The sequence below is a fragment of the Stigmatopora nigra genome, chromosome 7, assembly GCF_051989575.1.
Source record: "Stigmatopora nigra isolate UIUO_SnigA chromosome 7, RoL_Snig_1.1, whole genome shotgun sequence".
NCBI lineage: Eukaryota > Metazoa > Chordata > Actinopteri > Syngnathiformes > Syngnathidae > Stigmatopora > Stigmatopora nigra.
The window spans coordinates 6,924,920-6,940,537 of NC_135514.1; the positions used below are offsets into that span (position 1 = coordinate 6,924,920).

Genomic DNA, 15,618 nt, shown 5'->3' on the forward strand with positions numbered 1-15,618 from the left:
AGAGGGAATCAGATGTTGTTGTTGTTCTACACTAATTCTGACAAACCTGCTGGATTGAACATAGCATACTAAAGTGCTTTGTTTTCAGTGCCACGACTAATATCACTGAGCTGATGAGATATGATTTCATATTTTGGATTATGATTTGCTGGTCATTCGATCAATATAGTTGTATAAATGTCTTCAGGTCCTGACTTTAGCAAGCAATGAACGGGTGCCACTCACTTTATCCATGAGACTTGTGTTTGAAATCAGCCACTTGAGAGCTGCCACTCCTGCCACTGTGTCCAGAGCAGGAATCCTCTACATCAACTCGCAAGATCTGGGTTGGAATCCGTGAGTCTCATGAGAGTAGTGTCTTGCATTTTTTTTAATTTTGTGTGCCAAATGATGTGAGATTTAATTTGTATTTTGGTAGATGTGTGTTAAGGATGTTGCTCAAAATTGCTTGAATAATGGTGTGAAATGGGCATAAAAAGACATCTTAAAAGCTCATCAAATTTAACAATCTTTGTTCAGGTACGTCGCCAGTTGGATCGATCAAAGAGCACGGCAAGCAGAAAGGGCACATTTAACCATACTGTTTGAAAAATATGTGCCACATTGTCTTGAGAAGATGAGAAACACCTTCAAGACCATTGTTCCAGTTTCTGATAACTCTCTGGTGCAGGTATAGCACACAGACAGAAAGCATTGATTTTCATTTTACTTCTATGCAATCACTAAGAGAGGGCTAATATTTTTTTCCCTTCTGCTTTAGTCTCTTTGCACTTTGCTCGACTGCCTTTTAACTCAAGAAAACATCCCAGCTGATTCTCCAAGGGAGCTTTACGAGACTTACTTTATCTTTGCTTGCATTTGGGCTTTCGGAGGGGCCTTGTGTCGAGATCAGGTATTTATTTTTCATTGAATAAGAATGTAATTGCATGGATCTGTGCATTGAGTCAATACACTAAACTTAAAAAAAAATCTCATCTGATTATCTAGGTTTTTGATTACCGAGTGGAATTCAGTAAGTGGTGGATCAAAGAAATGAAGACTGTGAAACTTCCAGCGCAAGGAACAGTGTTTGATTTTTATATTGATACCCAAACCAAGCGCTTTCTTCCTTGGAGTGACCTTGTTCCTCCCTTTCAAATGGAAACTGGCACGCCTTTACAGGTGAGGACCCATTATTTTTATAAACTTCTTATATTTGGGAAATGCCCAAAACACCAAACTTTTTTGAAACCTTTTACAAACTGTCACACACGCACAATCATTAAAATGAAAAATTTCAAGACAAATAAACATGAATCAACAACAAAGCCATTAAAAATGCCCATACGCTCCAGTGAACATAATAAGCAAGGATAAAGTCACTTTGAAAGGTTATGACAGGCGTACTCCAATGGTTGTTAGGCTTGCCACTGTGTGTGATTACCATCTACTAAACCCCATACCAGACTGTGTGGGAATGAAGGCTTGAGCAACAAGGCTTGAGCTATCACCCACGCTCTTTTGTCTTTCTTTATTCCGCTGTATACAGCTGTGAATGCTCCAAAGCGTCTTGCTGAGCCATAATTAGCAGGCTTTTGTTCTCGGCAAATGATGCTATTATGACAGAATTGTTGGGGTATAATGGCGAAATACAAGAAATTATAAGTCGCATACAATTCATTGAACACATGTCTGTCAATAAATCACTCCAAAGAAAGCCTTAATAAGCATGTATGTTTCTGTTCTCTCTTTCTCCTGCTGCTTGTATGATTGTAGGCTGTTCTTGTACACACAGCAGAGAGTCTGCGTCTTCACTACTTCATGGACTTGTTGCTGGAGCGCAGAAAGCCGCTCATGCTTGTGGGGAATGCTGGAGTGGGAAAAACTGCACTTGTCAGAAATAAGTTAGCTGCTCTCTCAGAGAGTTACACAACTATAAAAGTACCCTTCAACTACTACATAAACTCCTTGACGCTGCAGGGTGAGTGTGGGGATTTTGAATGATCTGTTCTGCCAACCACAGATGATTTTGGGAAGCGATAGCGCCACCTGCTGGTAGTTTCCAACTTCTGAATGGTTGGAAGAGGTCCAGTTCAAATCCTAATGTTTGATGCTTTTGTAGAGATCCTAGAGCGCCCTTTAGAGAAAAGGGCAGGCCGAAGCTACTCACCCACAGGTAGCAGAAGGCTGATCTACTTCATTGATGATATGAACATGCCAGCTGTTGATGCATATGGAACGGTGCAGTCTCACACACTCATAAGGCAGCATCTGGATTATGGGCACTGGTATGGTGGCATATTTTTAACTTTGACTTCACTTTTCTATTGTAATGTGTTTATGATGTCATGGCAGGTATGACAGACAGAAGTTGTCCTTGAAAGAAATACACAACACGCAATATGTTGCCTGTATGAACCCAAACACGGGGAGTTTCAACATTAACCCAAGACTACAGGTATGTTCTCAAATTTAGAGTGTCACAGAAATCATTACCACGCTGTAATACGCTGGCTATTTATCATCGTGTTACCAAAACGCCTCTTCTAGTCTGGATCTGGAGAAGGCATAAAAATAGAGCCCAATATGTTTGAAACTAAAGAGAGATTGAGTTCTTTAAACATATATGCTATTACAGAATTGTATTAAGTAATTTCATTATTGGCAAAAATATATAATATACTTTTTTTTTTTAAACAGAGACATTTTACCATATTTGCAGTCAACTTTCCTTCATCTGAGGCCCTCATGTCCATCTTTGGGCAGATCTTGAGCTGCCACATCACACAGCAACACTTCAGTTTGCCGGTTCAAAAGAGCGTTGCTGCTGTAGTGCAGGCTGCCATGATGCTCCAACACAAAATGGATCTCAATTTTCTGCCAACAGCCATTAAATTCCATTATACATTCAACATGCGAGACATGTCTAACATCTTCCAGGTAGTTCTTATTGTAGGATTGTGACATTTTGGCCAGAAGGCACTCGATTGGATAGAAATATTAATTAGGCTGTACATGTTTCAGGGCATCCTTTTTGCTGATCCTGAAAATGTGGGGATTAGCACTGACCTGGCTCTGTTATGGCTCCATGAGTCCTGCAGGGTCTACTCTGACAGGCTATTAGATCTGAAAGACCAACAGCTCTTCAGGAAGCTCCAAATGGAGACTCTCCGTGCCTGCTTTGAGGTGCAATGCAAATGCTGATTGAAAACATGATAATAGTTGATGTTCACCTTTACTATCGTAATTGACCAAAAAAATTCCAACTATGTTATTATTTCCAGGAAATTGAGAATGAGAAGGTGACTGAGCAACCTCTTCTATTTTGCCACTTTGCTCAAAAGGGCAAGGAATCCTCTTATACAGTTGTCACAGACTGGTCTGTGCTCAGAACTTTTCTCACTGATGCCCTGGAGAGTTACAATGAACTGAATCCAACCATGAATCTTGTGCTGTTTGAGGACGCAATTCAACATGTGTAAGGAGTCCGTTACATTTTTTCCCTATAGGAATAAATGAATGCAAATTCAAACGAAACCACCTGGTTTTCACCAGCTGTCGCATCAGCCGTATCCTGGAGTCTCCGGGAAGTCACGGCTTACTGATTGGAGTTGGGGGTAGTGGGAAGCAGAGTCTGACTCGTCTGGCTGCCTACATTTCCTCTGTAGAGGTGTTCCAAATTACTATACACAAAGGTTACAGCATCCAGGAACTCAAGGTAAACCCAAATACGAGATGGACATGATTTATGTTACAATGTATTAAAACGTGCTCGTCTTCTATTGTTCTATGGATAAACATGATCTTTATTTGCTTTGATTTTCATGAATCGCTGATGAACGAAACGTGAAAAACTTGCATCAATATCCCTGAGGCCTACATGCATGATATTGATTTCATTCCATTTTGTTAAGCTTCTCTGCTGATGCAGGAAATAATTGTCAGATACCATTAAAAGCCACTTGGAAATATTTTAATATCCTTTTAATTTAAGTTTTTTTTTGTGGGTAATCTCTATAATCAATTCATTTTGCTATGTTTGTTTTTGCTCAGATGGATCTTGTTGGTTTGTTCCTGAAGACGGGCGTCAAGAATCAGCGTGTAGCTCTTCTTGTGACTGATGCGCAAATTCCCGATGAGCGCTTTCTTGTCATTATTAATGACTTACTGTCTTCAGGTGCAATTCATATTTCACATTCATTCTTGTTCACTGCTTTTGCAGTGCTTTTATTTGTTTTTTTTATTTATTTAGTACAAAATCTTTTTTTAACAATTTCAGTCTATTAAAGGATTGTGAAATCTTCCTTTGCATGAATAATGAAATTAATATTGATCCCATCCGCTCTGGTGTTTGTGATAACAATCCCATTACCTGCAGGAGAAATTCCTGAAGTCTTCACTGAGGAGGAAATAGAAGGCATTGTGTCTGCCGTGAAAGCAGAAGTCCGAGCTCTTGGTCAGCTTGACACCAAAGAGAACTGCTGGGCATTCTTTACTGAAAGAGTCCAACTTCAACTGACGGTAAAATTTTTCCCAAACTTAAACATTATGCTGTTTAGGGTGGTCTTTATACGGAAACAGATAACAGTCAGACACAGGCTGCTTCATCCAAACGGTTGAGGATCTGCTTGACCTCTTCCCAAAGTTTATGCGTGTGTTAGATGGATAGAATCTTGCCAATCTTCTTTTCCTTTAGAATGCCACAATAGGTATATTTCTTTTAAGTGATGTGTTGAAGCAATGAAGCATATTCCTCAGAATATACAGATTGATGCTTACTGACCTCAAAGCTACTTTGTTGGAGCATAATTGTTTTGTGCTCAAGACATACATTTATGAACACAGTAAAACAAATACGAAATACTTACAAAATAAAATATAAATGAAAAATTAAGTTGCTGCAATAATGTAGTACCTTCAATCAGTGTCACCTAATCTATGAAGGGGAAAAAAACTTGTCCATTGAGGATGAACCTTATAATCCGGTGGGCCTTATATCTTCAAAAATATGGTCAGCATGAAAACATTTCTGGAACTTCTACATTTGGTTGGTAGCATCACATCAGTGTCTGATTCTTTGTGTTTTAGGTGATATTGTGTTTGTCACCAGTTGGAAGCAATCTCCGACTAAGGGCCTGTCGATTCCCTGCCCTCATCCAGTGCACCACCATTGACTGGTTCCATCCGTGGAGCTCCGAAGCTTTGCAGTCAGTCAGCTATAGATTCATCCAAGAGATTGATGAAATTGAGGTAACCCTTTACAACGCAATACATTTCTAGTTGAAAGATAATTCTGACAGCCAGTAAACTTGTACAAATGAAATGACGATAGAAGTGATCAAAGATGCTTAAGTATTTTCTCCATGACATAGACATGAGTATTCGGTAACAACCCCCTTTTAATTACTACATTGCAGCTGGATTAACATTTTTATAGATCCCTCATCATTAGTTGTTTTTTGAGGCTCTGACAAATTGGCGAACACATGCCCAAAGACGCACAGTGAGCGCACGCATCACATTGTTTTCCATCATGGCAGCGGAGCGATCACTGAGCGGGATCATTTATGTTAATGAGCAAAGAGTGATTAAGGACATAACGACCCACTAAATAGGCACAGCTGTCACAACCAGGAAGTGTCCTCACGGGCCAGATTGCTATTTTCCACTAAAGCGAGTGCGCACATCTGTCCCTGTGTGGATGTTGATCAAGGAGTGGAAATAAAAGGAGCTAAAAAAAAAAAATACAAATAAAAATACCAAGATGATGTGTGTGTGATGGTTGAATGTGAGCGTTGAATTTTCTTCATTTGTTTTGCTATAATTGATCACTAACTGTGTGATTAATGAAGCCTACGTGTCATTGAGCATCTCGCATATGATGAATGCCTCATCATATTGGAGAGCCGCAGTCATTGTAGAGTGGGTGCAAAAACTTAGAGGGCATTAGATCCTGTCAACAAGCTCCTTGTTTTCCAAACTACTGTGTGTTTTTGACGTCTCATATTATTTTCATGGAGGTTTCAAAGCCTAATCATTTCTACAAACCTACCACCTAAATATGAGATTGAGTAAGTCAGGTCCTCCTGAGTAAGATGGAAAAACTTGTAGATGAATTCAAAATTTATGAAGATAATATTTCAGTCCTCCTCAGCTTGCGGATGTTAAACTCTACTTAATCCACTTCATCCCCCTTTTCCCCCTGCTTCTCTGCTTATTTTTACAGCCTGCTGTCCAGGAATCCATCAGTCTTTTCATGGCCTACGTTCACACCAGTGTCAACCAAGCAAGTGAAAAATATCAGCGCAATGAGAAGAGGCACAATTATACCACCCCCAAGAGCTTTCTCCAGCAAATCACACTGTACAAGAACCTTCTGCAAAAGTCTCGGGCACAGCTCCAGCACAAGATGAACCGTCTTGACAGCGGCCTTCAAAAGCTGCAGAGCACTGCTTCTCAGGTGGGTGATACCATTTCCTTTACACTTGGAGAAAAAAAATGAACACAGTACTTTGCTGTGGAATGGCAATTGGGCTTAATTTTAGTTTATGATCCAAGTAGGTTGCATGAACTATAACTGCAATGAATGACGTTTTATAGCATATGTAATAACTTTGTTTCTGCTTAAGGTTGAGGATCTAAAAGCTAAATTGGCAGACCAAGAGTCTGATTTGACCTTAAAGAATCAGAATATTGAGGGTCTTATCGCAAAGATTGGACTTCAGACTGAGAGAGTCAGCAGCAAAAAAGAGGCAGCAGATATTGAGGCGCAAAAGGTGAAATAATTCAGTCATTTTCGAAACTACTTGTTGCTTTTCTTTATCATCAAGATGTAAATGCTGATACAGTATCATTATTTTTTTGTGGGTGGCTCGTTTAGGTCTCTCTCATCCAGGCAGAAGTGTCTGTTAAACAAAAGGATTGTGAAACAGATCTAGTCAAAGCGGAACCTTTACTAACAGCTGCCACTGTGGCACTGAACACCCTCAACAAGGTTTTTCTTTTTTTTGGTGCTGTTAAAAAGTCAGTCAAATCTGGAGTCCTTCTGCAAGCTGTAAAACCTTAATAACTCTTTTTAGGTAAATCTTACTGAACTGAAGGCCTTCCCCAGCCCTCCCCCAGCCGTCATCAATGTAGCGGCAGCTGTAATGGTTCTACTGGCTCCACGCGGTCGGGTTCCTAAGGATCGGAGCTGGAAAGCAGCGCGGGCCTTCATGGGCAAGGTTAAGCTGTCATCATGTCAGTCACATCTGCCTGATGAATGCCAATCTCATTTTTGTGCTGGCCTTGGCTCTGACCCTGTTCCTCCTCCCTCCCATACTTACATTAGAGCAGGATGGCTCCATGAATATGCTCACACACGAGGGAGGGGCACTCTTAATAGGGTTTGGAACAGATGGAAATAACATTTACTTGAATGTACAGGTATCACCGAATCGTTCACCAAACTGGTTAAAATGAAGAATAGCGATAGGTGTACAAGAACAAAAGATTAACACAGTATTTATGACTGGTGGCCAGTATCATAATATTGACACACACAACATCTCTGACTGGTTAACAGCTGAAGCTATACATCAAGCAAGAATTTAAAAAAATACACTTATAAAGCCTAAACAATTAGTGTCTTCAGTTCGCACACATTTATTGAATATTGTCACAGGGAAAAGTGATTAATAACATGATTAACATCACCCTTTTTTGGCAAGTGTTGCAGTCCTAAAATTTGAATTTAGTGATTTATTTTCCAAAAACATTTGATCATTATATACATGACCTTTTCTTTATGATTTGCCAATGACTGTAATCTGTTTTCATTTCTGTTTAACACAACACTTCATTTGAATTTTGGGTTGTATTAACATATTTTCCAATCAGGTGGATGATTTCCTGCAAACCCTAATAACATATGACAAGGAGCACATACACGAGTCCTGTTTGAATGTGGTCAAACAGCATTATCTTAAAAAGGCCGATTTCCACCCCGATCAAGTTAGGACCAAATCAACAGCTGCAGCAGGACTCTGTGCCTGGACAATCAACATTGTTCGATATTATGAGGTTGGCACATCTTCAAGCACCTTTTTAATACTGTATTTTTTTCTGATTAGTTTTAAATCAGTTGTTTCTTTTCCTTCAGATTTATTGTGAGGTTATTCCAAAGAGGCAAGCTTTATCTCTTGCCAACACAGAACTAGAAACTGCAACAGCTAAACTGCAGGCCATTCAAAACAAGTTGTTAGTGAGTAAAATTTCATTCTAATTTTGCTAGTTTATTTAGAAGATTGGATTGCCGATGATGATTTTATGCATGACTTTTGATCTCTTTTTTTTTCCTTGTTGTTTTCTAGGATTTTGATGCTACCCTTCAGAACCTTACCGGTCAGTTTGAGAGGGCTACAGCTGAGAAAGTGAGCTGTCAAAAGCATGTAACCCTCACCAACCAGACAATAGAGCTGGCTAACCGATTGGTCACAGGCTTAGAGGTAATTCAATTCAATAGAAAAACCTAATATCTAAAGGTGTTAGTTGCTTACACTTGGATTTGTCTCTCTGTTGTTATTTTTTTTGTATATTTGCATGCTGGGAATGAAGGCATATCATTTAATTGGTAATGGAATAAGGAAGGATTACCTATTTTGGCTGGCATGTTGGAAAGTGCCCAATTCGAAAGAGGTTCAGAATCTAACCCTGCTTTGGGTTAAGCATTTTTCTTTTCATTTTTACGATACAGCATTCATAGGTCATAGGAGACTGTGTGGTATTTTACAGGTCGGTAGATTATTTTAAGTGTGTATACAATAGATTATACATATTTTAAAATGTTTCATTGCTGTATACTTTCTTCAATCCCATCAAAGGTGTTTAAACCCCCACCTTATAGACACTGCAACATTTATTACAGTTATGAATGCTAATATCAAGAGATGACCATTCAAGTAATCATTTTGTAAATTCCAATTTCTTATCCCAGAAAACAAATGTGCTTTTCACAGAACAGCTTGGCTCTTAAGCATATCAAGATAAATGTTTTGTCTTTATGGCATTGACCTGGAAGCAATATTGTTCCGACTAATAAATCAGGCCATCTATATTTAATCATTAACGTATCTCAAAGCTTCAACAGCTGTTGAAAATTAACAATGTCTCACCCCAGACTGAGTCATATTACAGACAATCCATAATACATTAGAGTAAAATTGTAGTGATTTTTAACTGTCTGAGAATTTATTATGTGACATATTCCAGATCAACGGTTCCTTGTAAGGAAATGTCATGAGTGATTAATCATTGTAGAACTGTCACAGGCTTCGTATTGAATCTTGGGATAAATGCGGACGTGATACAGAGTGAATGTGAAACCAAACTTTAAGCACCATTTTAAGGGACGGTTGTTGATAGCTACACTTGCTTTTGACTTGGGCTCTCCGTGTAGTAAAATGCATTATAACGGCACTAAACTGTTATTATGGGTGCATTTATGGAATTGTAATTTTCCTGTTGTTTATCTTGATGAACCGTTTGTATCGAAATCTTGATCCGTTGTTCTATGTTTCTTGTCTTTCAGTCAGAAAAGGAACGTTGGTTAAAAATGCTTGTTCAGTACGAGCAGGAACAGAAAACTCTGTGTGGTGATGTGGCCCTCACGTCAGCATTTGTCTCCTACATGGGATACTTTTCCAGGCAGTATCGTAGGGAACTCCTCATTGAAAATTGGATCCCTTTCCTCAAATTTCAGAAGGTCAATTGCGTCACTCTGTTGCTGTGCAGCCTCTTTTACAAGTCTCATTGCTACCTCTACCACTGAGTGGCATTAATCCATCCATGGCTTCCTTTCCAGGTCTCTGTACCCCTGACAGATGGTCTGGATCCCATCCTGATGCTTACAGATGATGTCACTGTGGCTGCTTGGCATAACCAGGGCTTGCCAAATGATAGGATGTCAACTGAGAATGCTGCCATCCTGTCCACCAGTGAGCGCTGGCCACTCATGGTTGATCCACAGCAGCAGGGCATTAAGTGGATACGAAGCCAGCGAGGCCCCAAGCTGAAGGTGGTACAACAGGGACAAAAAGGGTGAGAAGATGCTATGTTGTGACATCTATGCATGAAATCTGCAATTAATGACACAAAAATATTTCTATTTATACTGCAAAGTAACCATATAGTTAAGGAAGACACAGACCTGCCATCCTGCCTTTGTTTGCTCATTCAACAGGTACCTTGATGTAATAGAAGATGCACTAGCCTGTGGTGAAACAGTTTTAATTGAAAATGTACAGGAAAAAATTGACCCAGTCTTGGAGCCTCTCTTGGGCAAAAACACCATCAAAAAGGGAAGGTAAGTAGATGGTTGAATGCATATGAGCAGTGGAACATCAGCAAGATTTGATGTAACACATTACCATGGCCTGTTTTTTAATAAATGTGCAGCATGTGTACTGAATCCATGAATGCAATGTATTGATCAACCCCTCATGACAGGTGATGATAGATGTATATTTGTGTGTTCATATTCTTTAGGGCTGATGAATATTGAACAGCTGAGCCTCATTGTTAAGTCAGAAAGTAGAGCATTCATGGTTATGTATTAGGAATCAGGCCTCGCAGGAAATGTAGCAGGAACCAGTAAATGCGGTTGCCCTCCATCGTGGAGGCAGATTCAATTTGGCTTTAAAATATTCAGAAGAATTTATTGTATGTTAAAAGTATGTGTCCCTGGACTCAAGAAATGCTTCTAAATATTTATTCATTTTCCGTGCTCATGTTTCTCATGTGGTTTGCGGGGGTGCTGAAGCCTCCCAGTATGGGCTGGGTACACCCTGAAGTGGTTGTCAGCCAATCACAAGGCACAATGAGAAAAACAACCACTCACATACTACACATTCATACCTATGGACAATTTGGAGTGTTCAATCAGTCTACCATGCATGCTTTGAGAATGTGGGAGTAAATTGAAGTACCCTGAAAAACCCACACAGGCATAGGGCGAATACGCAAACTCCACATAGAAAGGCCGCAGCTCGGGGTTGAAACGTGGACGTTAGAACTATGAGGTGGTCGCGATGTGTTGGCCTGTCGTATCAGAATTTTAACCTATGTACCATTTCAGTTTTTGTATGTTCCAAAACAGCCCAAACTCTACCAAACTTACAGTTGGCTGTGCATATAGATTTGATATGTGTATGACTGAGTATGAAGTATGAAGCTTCCTTTTGCGTGTCCGTAGTGCTTCCTCTGACATCCCGTCTGTCTTGAGAACACAATTTTTCATATTAGATCGGCTGATCAGTTTATTCCTATTAGATGACCCGCACACTTGTTTCTGTCGATGATTAATACAACCAGCGGGGCCAGTCATGATGGATCTGGTGGGGCTTCACAACTGAAGTTCATTAATAATTGGAATGTTGTAGTGTTTGAAGTAATGAATACTAATTATTCCTTTCATGGCTGACGGAAGACTACAAGACAATCCATCAGCAAAGTTTAATTTGGTGGAGTAATGGTTCCATCAATAGTACATTAATTCCAGCTCCTGAAGATAGAGAGTTGAAACCGTAGGAAGAGAGGAACATGCGCTGTAGAAGCATGGTCTTGCCTGCCATCCAAGTGGTAATTAGAGAAAAATTAAAAGCCACCAAGTTTGTCACACTTGTATAATTTAATTGAAATGCAGGGGTTGATAAATATTGACTCGGAAGGAAATTATCTCTTATATTTACCTTAAGAACTGTGTACCTGACGTAAGTTGGTGTAAAGTTAGTTTTGTTTGGTTTCAATTTATTTAAATATTTTGATGCAATTGTTGAAGAAGTGGCATAATTTACTGGTATGAGATTAGTCTTTTCTCCTCATCTAGGTACATACAGATTGGTGGCAAGGAATGTGAATACAACAGTAATTTCCATCTTATTCTGCACACCAAACTGGCCAATCCCCATTTCCCTCCTGAGCTTCAAGCTCAAACGACACTCATCAACTTTATGGTGACCCCAGATGGTCTAGAAGAGCAGCTGCTAGGACAAGTAGTCTCCCAGGAAAGGCCTGACCTTGAAGATCTAAAAGTAAACACTTAGTCAATTTCCATATAAGGCTATGAGAACTTAACACCTAATATGTGCACTGTGTCAAAGATGGAGCTGAGCAGGCAACAGAACCACTTTAAGATTGAACTTAAAAGGTTGGAGGATGACCTGCTTAGTCGCCTATCTTCAGCTTGTGGGAATTTCTTGGGTGATATTTCTCTGGTGGAGCAACTGGAGAACGCCAAGACCACAGCTGCCCACATTCAAGATAAGGTAATACTCCTCACGCATATCAGAGTCGCAATCAAGTGTTTTTAATTTCACAGGGCAGCCCGTGACTCATCTTTTGTTAAACTTCTGCTAAATGGATGCAGTTTGGAATATGTGTAATGAACAGCTTTTGGAGCATGACTGAGAGGCTCATAGCTCATTCCGTGCGTTTCGATCACACAGGTGGTGGAGGCCCGGGAGAATGAGACAAAGATCAACGAGGCTCGGGAAATATACCGCCCTGCTGCTGAAAGAGCATCACTCCTCTTCTTCATCATCAATGACCTCAACAAAATTAACCCTATGTACCAGTTTTCCCTCAAGGTTTTACAACCTTTCATCCTTGCTCAGGCCCCATTTGGTCAACCTAATAGTTTTGATTAGGTGTCTGTTTTAGAATATATGTTGTTTAATTTATTTTATTCCACATCTGTAGTTCAGTTTCAGTGTCTAGATGTTTTTTTTTATTGTCTAGCCACTGCTTAACCCTCGATTGACAATATTTTTGCAGATATGTTTTGTTTTCTTTTTACTTGCAGAGTTTTATCACAGTATTTAGTAAAGCAATGGAGTGTGCAGAATGTGAGGGAGATGTAACCAGTAGAGTTGCTGCTCTAACCGAGGCCATCACCTATTCTGTATTCCTGTATACCAGCCAGGGCCTGTTTGAGAGAGACAAGTTAACCTTCTTGTCACACACTGCCTTCCAGGTGAGGGACTTTGCGCCACATTGGAGGTGGAGCGTTCTGTCATCCTTATCAATCAAAATGTATTTCTGCCCTCACATTAACTTCAATTAAAAGCAGTCAACATGACTATACGCTGCTATTGATTACCTCTCACACCTTCCTCACCTGCTGTTGTTCCGACAGTCGTTTCTGACAAGGGGGTTGGGCCCGTTGGCAGAATGAAATTATCTGTCATTGTGCCTACTTTTTTTTTCATCAAAAAGATTTGCACTAGTAGTGGTGAAGCTGTCCTTCACATCACTATTTTGCATTCAGGTGCTCGGCAAATGGTAAAAATGGTATGGTAATTTGGAGTTTCTTTCAAATTGTTGGCAAAGACAGATTTCCATTGAAGTTTGAACATTATATAAAATGGTGATAACACATTTTAAAATCTCTTCCGACTTATCTATGTCCAAATCCTTCCAGATACAGCTCAAGCAGAACCTGATCGATGCACAGGAATTTGACTTTCTACTGCGTTTCCCAGTGGAAGCATGCAAAGTTAGCCCAGTGTCCTTTCTTTCACCACTAGCCTGGGGAGCCATTAAGGTATCTTCATTAGTAAAGGATAATATTTGAAGTTAATAACAGCCATCAGTATTTATTTCTGACCTTGCAGTATCGAGAGTGCTGACAGTGTGACTTTTTATGTGACTGCAGACTATATCTGCAATGGAGGAGTTCAATGGACTGGATCGAGACATTGAAAGTTCACACAAACGTTGGAGGAAAATTGTTGAATCTAGTTTTCCTGAAAAAGAAAGACTTCCACAGGATTGGAAAAATAAGAGCTGCATTCAGAAGCTTATCATCCTGAGAGCTCTGCGCCCTGATAGGGTGATTTACACACTTAGGTGAATATTAGCCGAAGCATCTTGTTGAGTCTTAGTTTGTGTCCAGTATGACAATAATCTTTTGTTTCTTGCAGGGATTTTGTGGGGAACTGCATGGGAGCAAAATATCTGGAACCTGCAAGGTTGAAATTTGCCAAGTTTTACGAAAGTAGCAGCCCCTCAACGCCTATGTTTTTTATCCTGTCACCTGGTGTTGATCCACTGAAGGATGTCGAGAAACTTGGTATAATAATCCAGTTCCAATATCTGAAATTCCTTGTGCATAGAAAATATTGTAAACATTATTATAATTATTTTATAGGGCTGAGGCTGGGATTGTCCATTGAATTGGGCAATTTGCACAATGTTTCGCTGGGACAAGGCCAGGAAGATGTAGCTGAGCAAGTGCTAAGGAATTCCTCAAAACTTGGGCACTGGGTCATTCTTCAGGTAAAAAGGAATGCTGTTTACTGACCATTCAATGCATTTTTACCAGGCTACTCTTTCAGCCAAATGAACTAATGACATTATCTCCACCAGAGTGGGAAATAGACTCAATTTGGTTCAATAAAAAACATAATTGACCAGTTAGGCCCTATCAATGCCTCTTTTATAAAGCAAAACTTTGCAGCCAAGTGAATCCCTGATTGTTATCTTGAGGGACAAAGGCATTTTCACTTTTTTTTTTACTATTGTGCCTAAATGAGCATAATCCTTTATTTATGTTTTGGCTCCTTAGAATGTTCACTTAGTGGCTCACTGGCTCCCTGTTCTTGAAGCACTACTCGAAAGTGTGGCAGTAGATTGTCACCCCAGCTACAGAGTGTTTATCACTGGAGAACCACCGCCCAGCCCTGAGCAGCACCTCATCCCGAGAGGCATTCTTGAGAATGCCATCAAAATCACCAATGAGCCACCCACTGCCATGAATCCCAGTTTACATGCTGCACTCAACAACTTCAGTCAAGTATGTTATCATTCAACGAGTCGATATTTTTGGACTGAAAGGCGATTTTGCCGCAAATGTTTATGTTTCTGTTTTTTTTCTTTTTTTAGGATACGTTGGACATGTGCACACGTGAACAGGAATTCAACACCATGTTCTTCTCCCTCTGTTTTTTCCATGCTTGTGTCACAGAGCGTCGAAAGTTTGGCCCTCAAGGCTGGAACCACAAGTATCCCTTTAGTACTGGGGACCTTACCATTTCAGCTAATATTTTGCTCAACTACTTAGAGTCTAACACCAAGGTAATTTCAACCTTGGAGTATTCACCTAATATGATTAGTTTGAAAAAAATCTCCATCTAAAGATCAGTCAGTTCAAACTGATTGCTAAAATAATCTTTTTTTATGATGGATACTGTTTACTCCCATTGTTTCACTTTAATTCTTACTATAAACATGCAAACCTATAATTTAACTTTATTTCAGGAAGACAAAAAAATCAATGCCCTGCATTACTCGCCGCTGTTAATGTGTTTCTCTTAGAGCTTCTATTACCCTGGTCAGAACCAATCACGTCTCCAAGGTGTTCTGTCCTCCAAAAAACGAATGTCCTTCATTATGTTAACCAAACAGTAACCTGTATGTGCGTATACAGAGAATTCATTAGGAGAGCAATGAAGCATCATCCTAAATGTAATTACACGCAGCCAATGTGACAGTTCACAACGCTACATAAGTGATCACTGCAATTAGAGCTGACGAAGGAAGCAATTTGCAAAACAATACAAATGATTGTGAACCTCCAGCTTTTGTCATTTGCTATGAATCGCA

The 15,618-nt window shown here is 39.8% G+C and overlaps 1 protein-coding gene across 1 annotated transcript in view; it reads left to right on the forward strand.

Annotated features, from left to right (window-relative positions):
• Nucleotides 1–15,618, forward strand: part of LOC144199020 (dynein axonemal heavy chain 11) — a 30,432-nt gene that overhangs the window by 11,966 nt on the left and 2,848 nt on the right. Inside the window, exons 39-72 of the mRNA XM_077720347.1 lie at nt 188–336; nt 520–670; nt 761–892; nt 988–1,161; nt 1,756–1,960; nt 2,102–2,267; nt 2,335–2,437; nt 2,680–2,919; nt 3,004–3,165; nt 3,264–3,457; nt 3,535–3,697; nt 4,033–4,156; nt 4,358–4,500; nt 5,068–5,229; nt 6,206–6,439; nt 6,609–6,755; nt 6,860–6,973; nt 7,059–7,202; nt 7,858–8,040; nt 8,120–8,221; nt 8,331–8,465; nt 9,548–9,721; nt 9,821–10,056; nt 10,199–10,321; nt 11,843–12,047; nt 12,117–12,281; nt 12,462–12,602; nt 12,818–12,988; nt 13,436–13,558; nt 13,670–13,863; nt 13,938–14,086; nt 14,165–14,292; nt 14,582–14,809; nt 14,899–15,090. Coding sequence (XP_077576473.1) covers nt 188–336; nt 520–670; nt 761–892; nt 988–1,161; nt 1,756–1,960; nt 2,102–2,267; nt 2,335–2,437; nt 2,680–2,919; nt 3,004–3,165; nt 3,264–3,457; nt 3,535–3,697; nt 4,033–4,156; nt 4,358–4,500; nt 5,068–5,229; nt 6,206–6,439; nt 6,609–6,755; nt 6,860–6,973; nt 7,059–7,202; nt 7,858–8,040; nt 8,120–8,221; nt 8,331–8,465; nt 9,548–9,721; nt 9,821–10,056; nt 10,199–10,321; nt 11,843–12,047; nt 12,117–12,281; nt 12,462–12,602; nt 12,818–12,988; nt 13,436–13,558; nt 13,670–13,863; nt 13,938–14,086; nt 14,165–14,292; nt 14,582–14,809; nt 14,899–15,090 — 5,556 coding nt within the window. The remainder of the gene's footprint in view (nt 1–187; nt 337–519; nt 671–760; nt 893–987; nt 1,162–1,755; nt 1,961–2,101; nt 2,268–2,334; nt 2,438–2,679; nt 2,920–3,003; nt 3,166–3,263; nt 3,458–3,534; nt 3,698–4,032; nt 4,157–4,357; nt 4,501–5,067; nt 5,230–6,205; nt 6,440–6,608; nt 6,756–6,859; nt 6,974–7,058; nt 7,203–7,857; nt 8,041–8,119; nt 8,222–8,330; nt 8,466–9,547; nt 9,722–9,820; nt 10,057–10,198; nt 10,322–11,842; nt 12,048–12,116; nt 12,282–12,461; nt 12,603–12,817; nt 12,989–13,435; nt 13,559–13,669; nt 13,864–13,937; nt 14,087–14,164; nt 14,293–14,581; nt 14,810–14,898; nt 15,091–15,618) is intronic.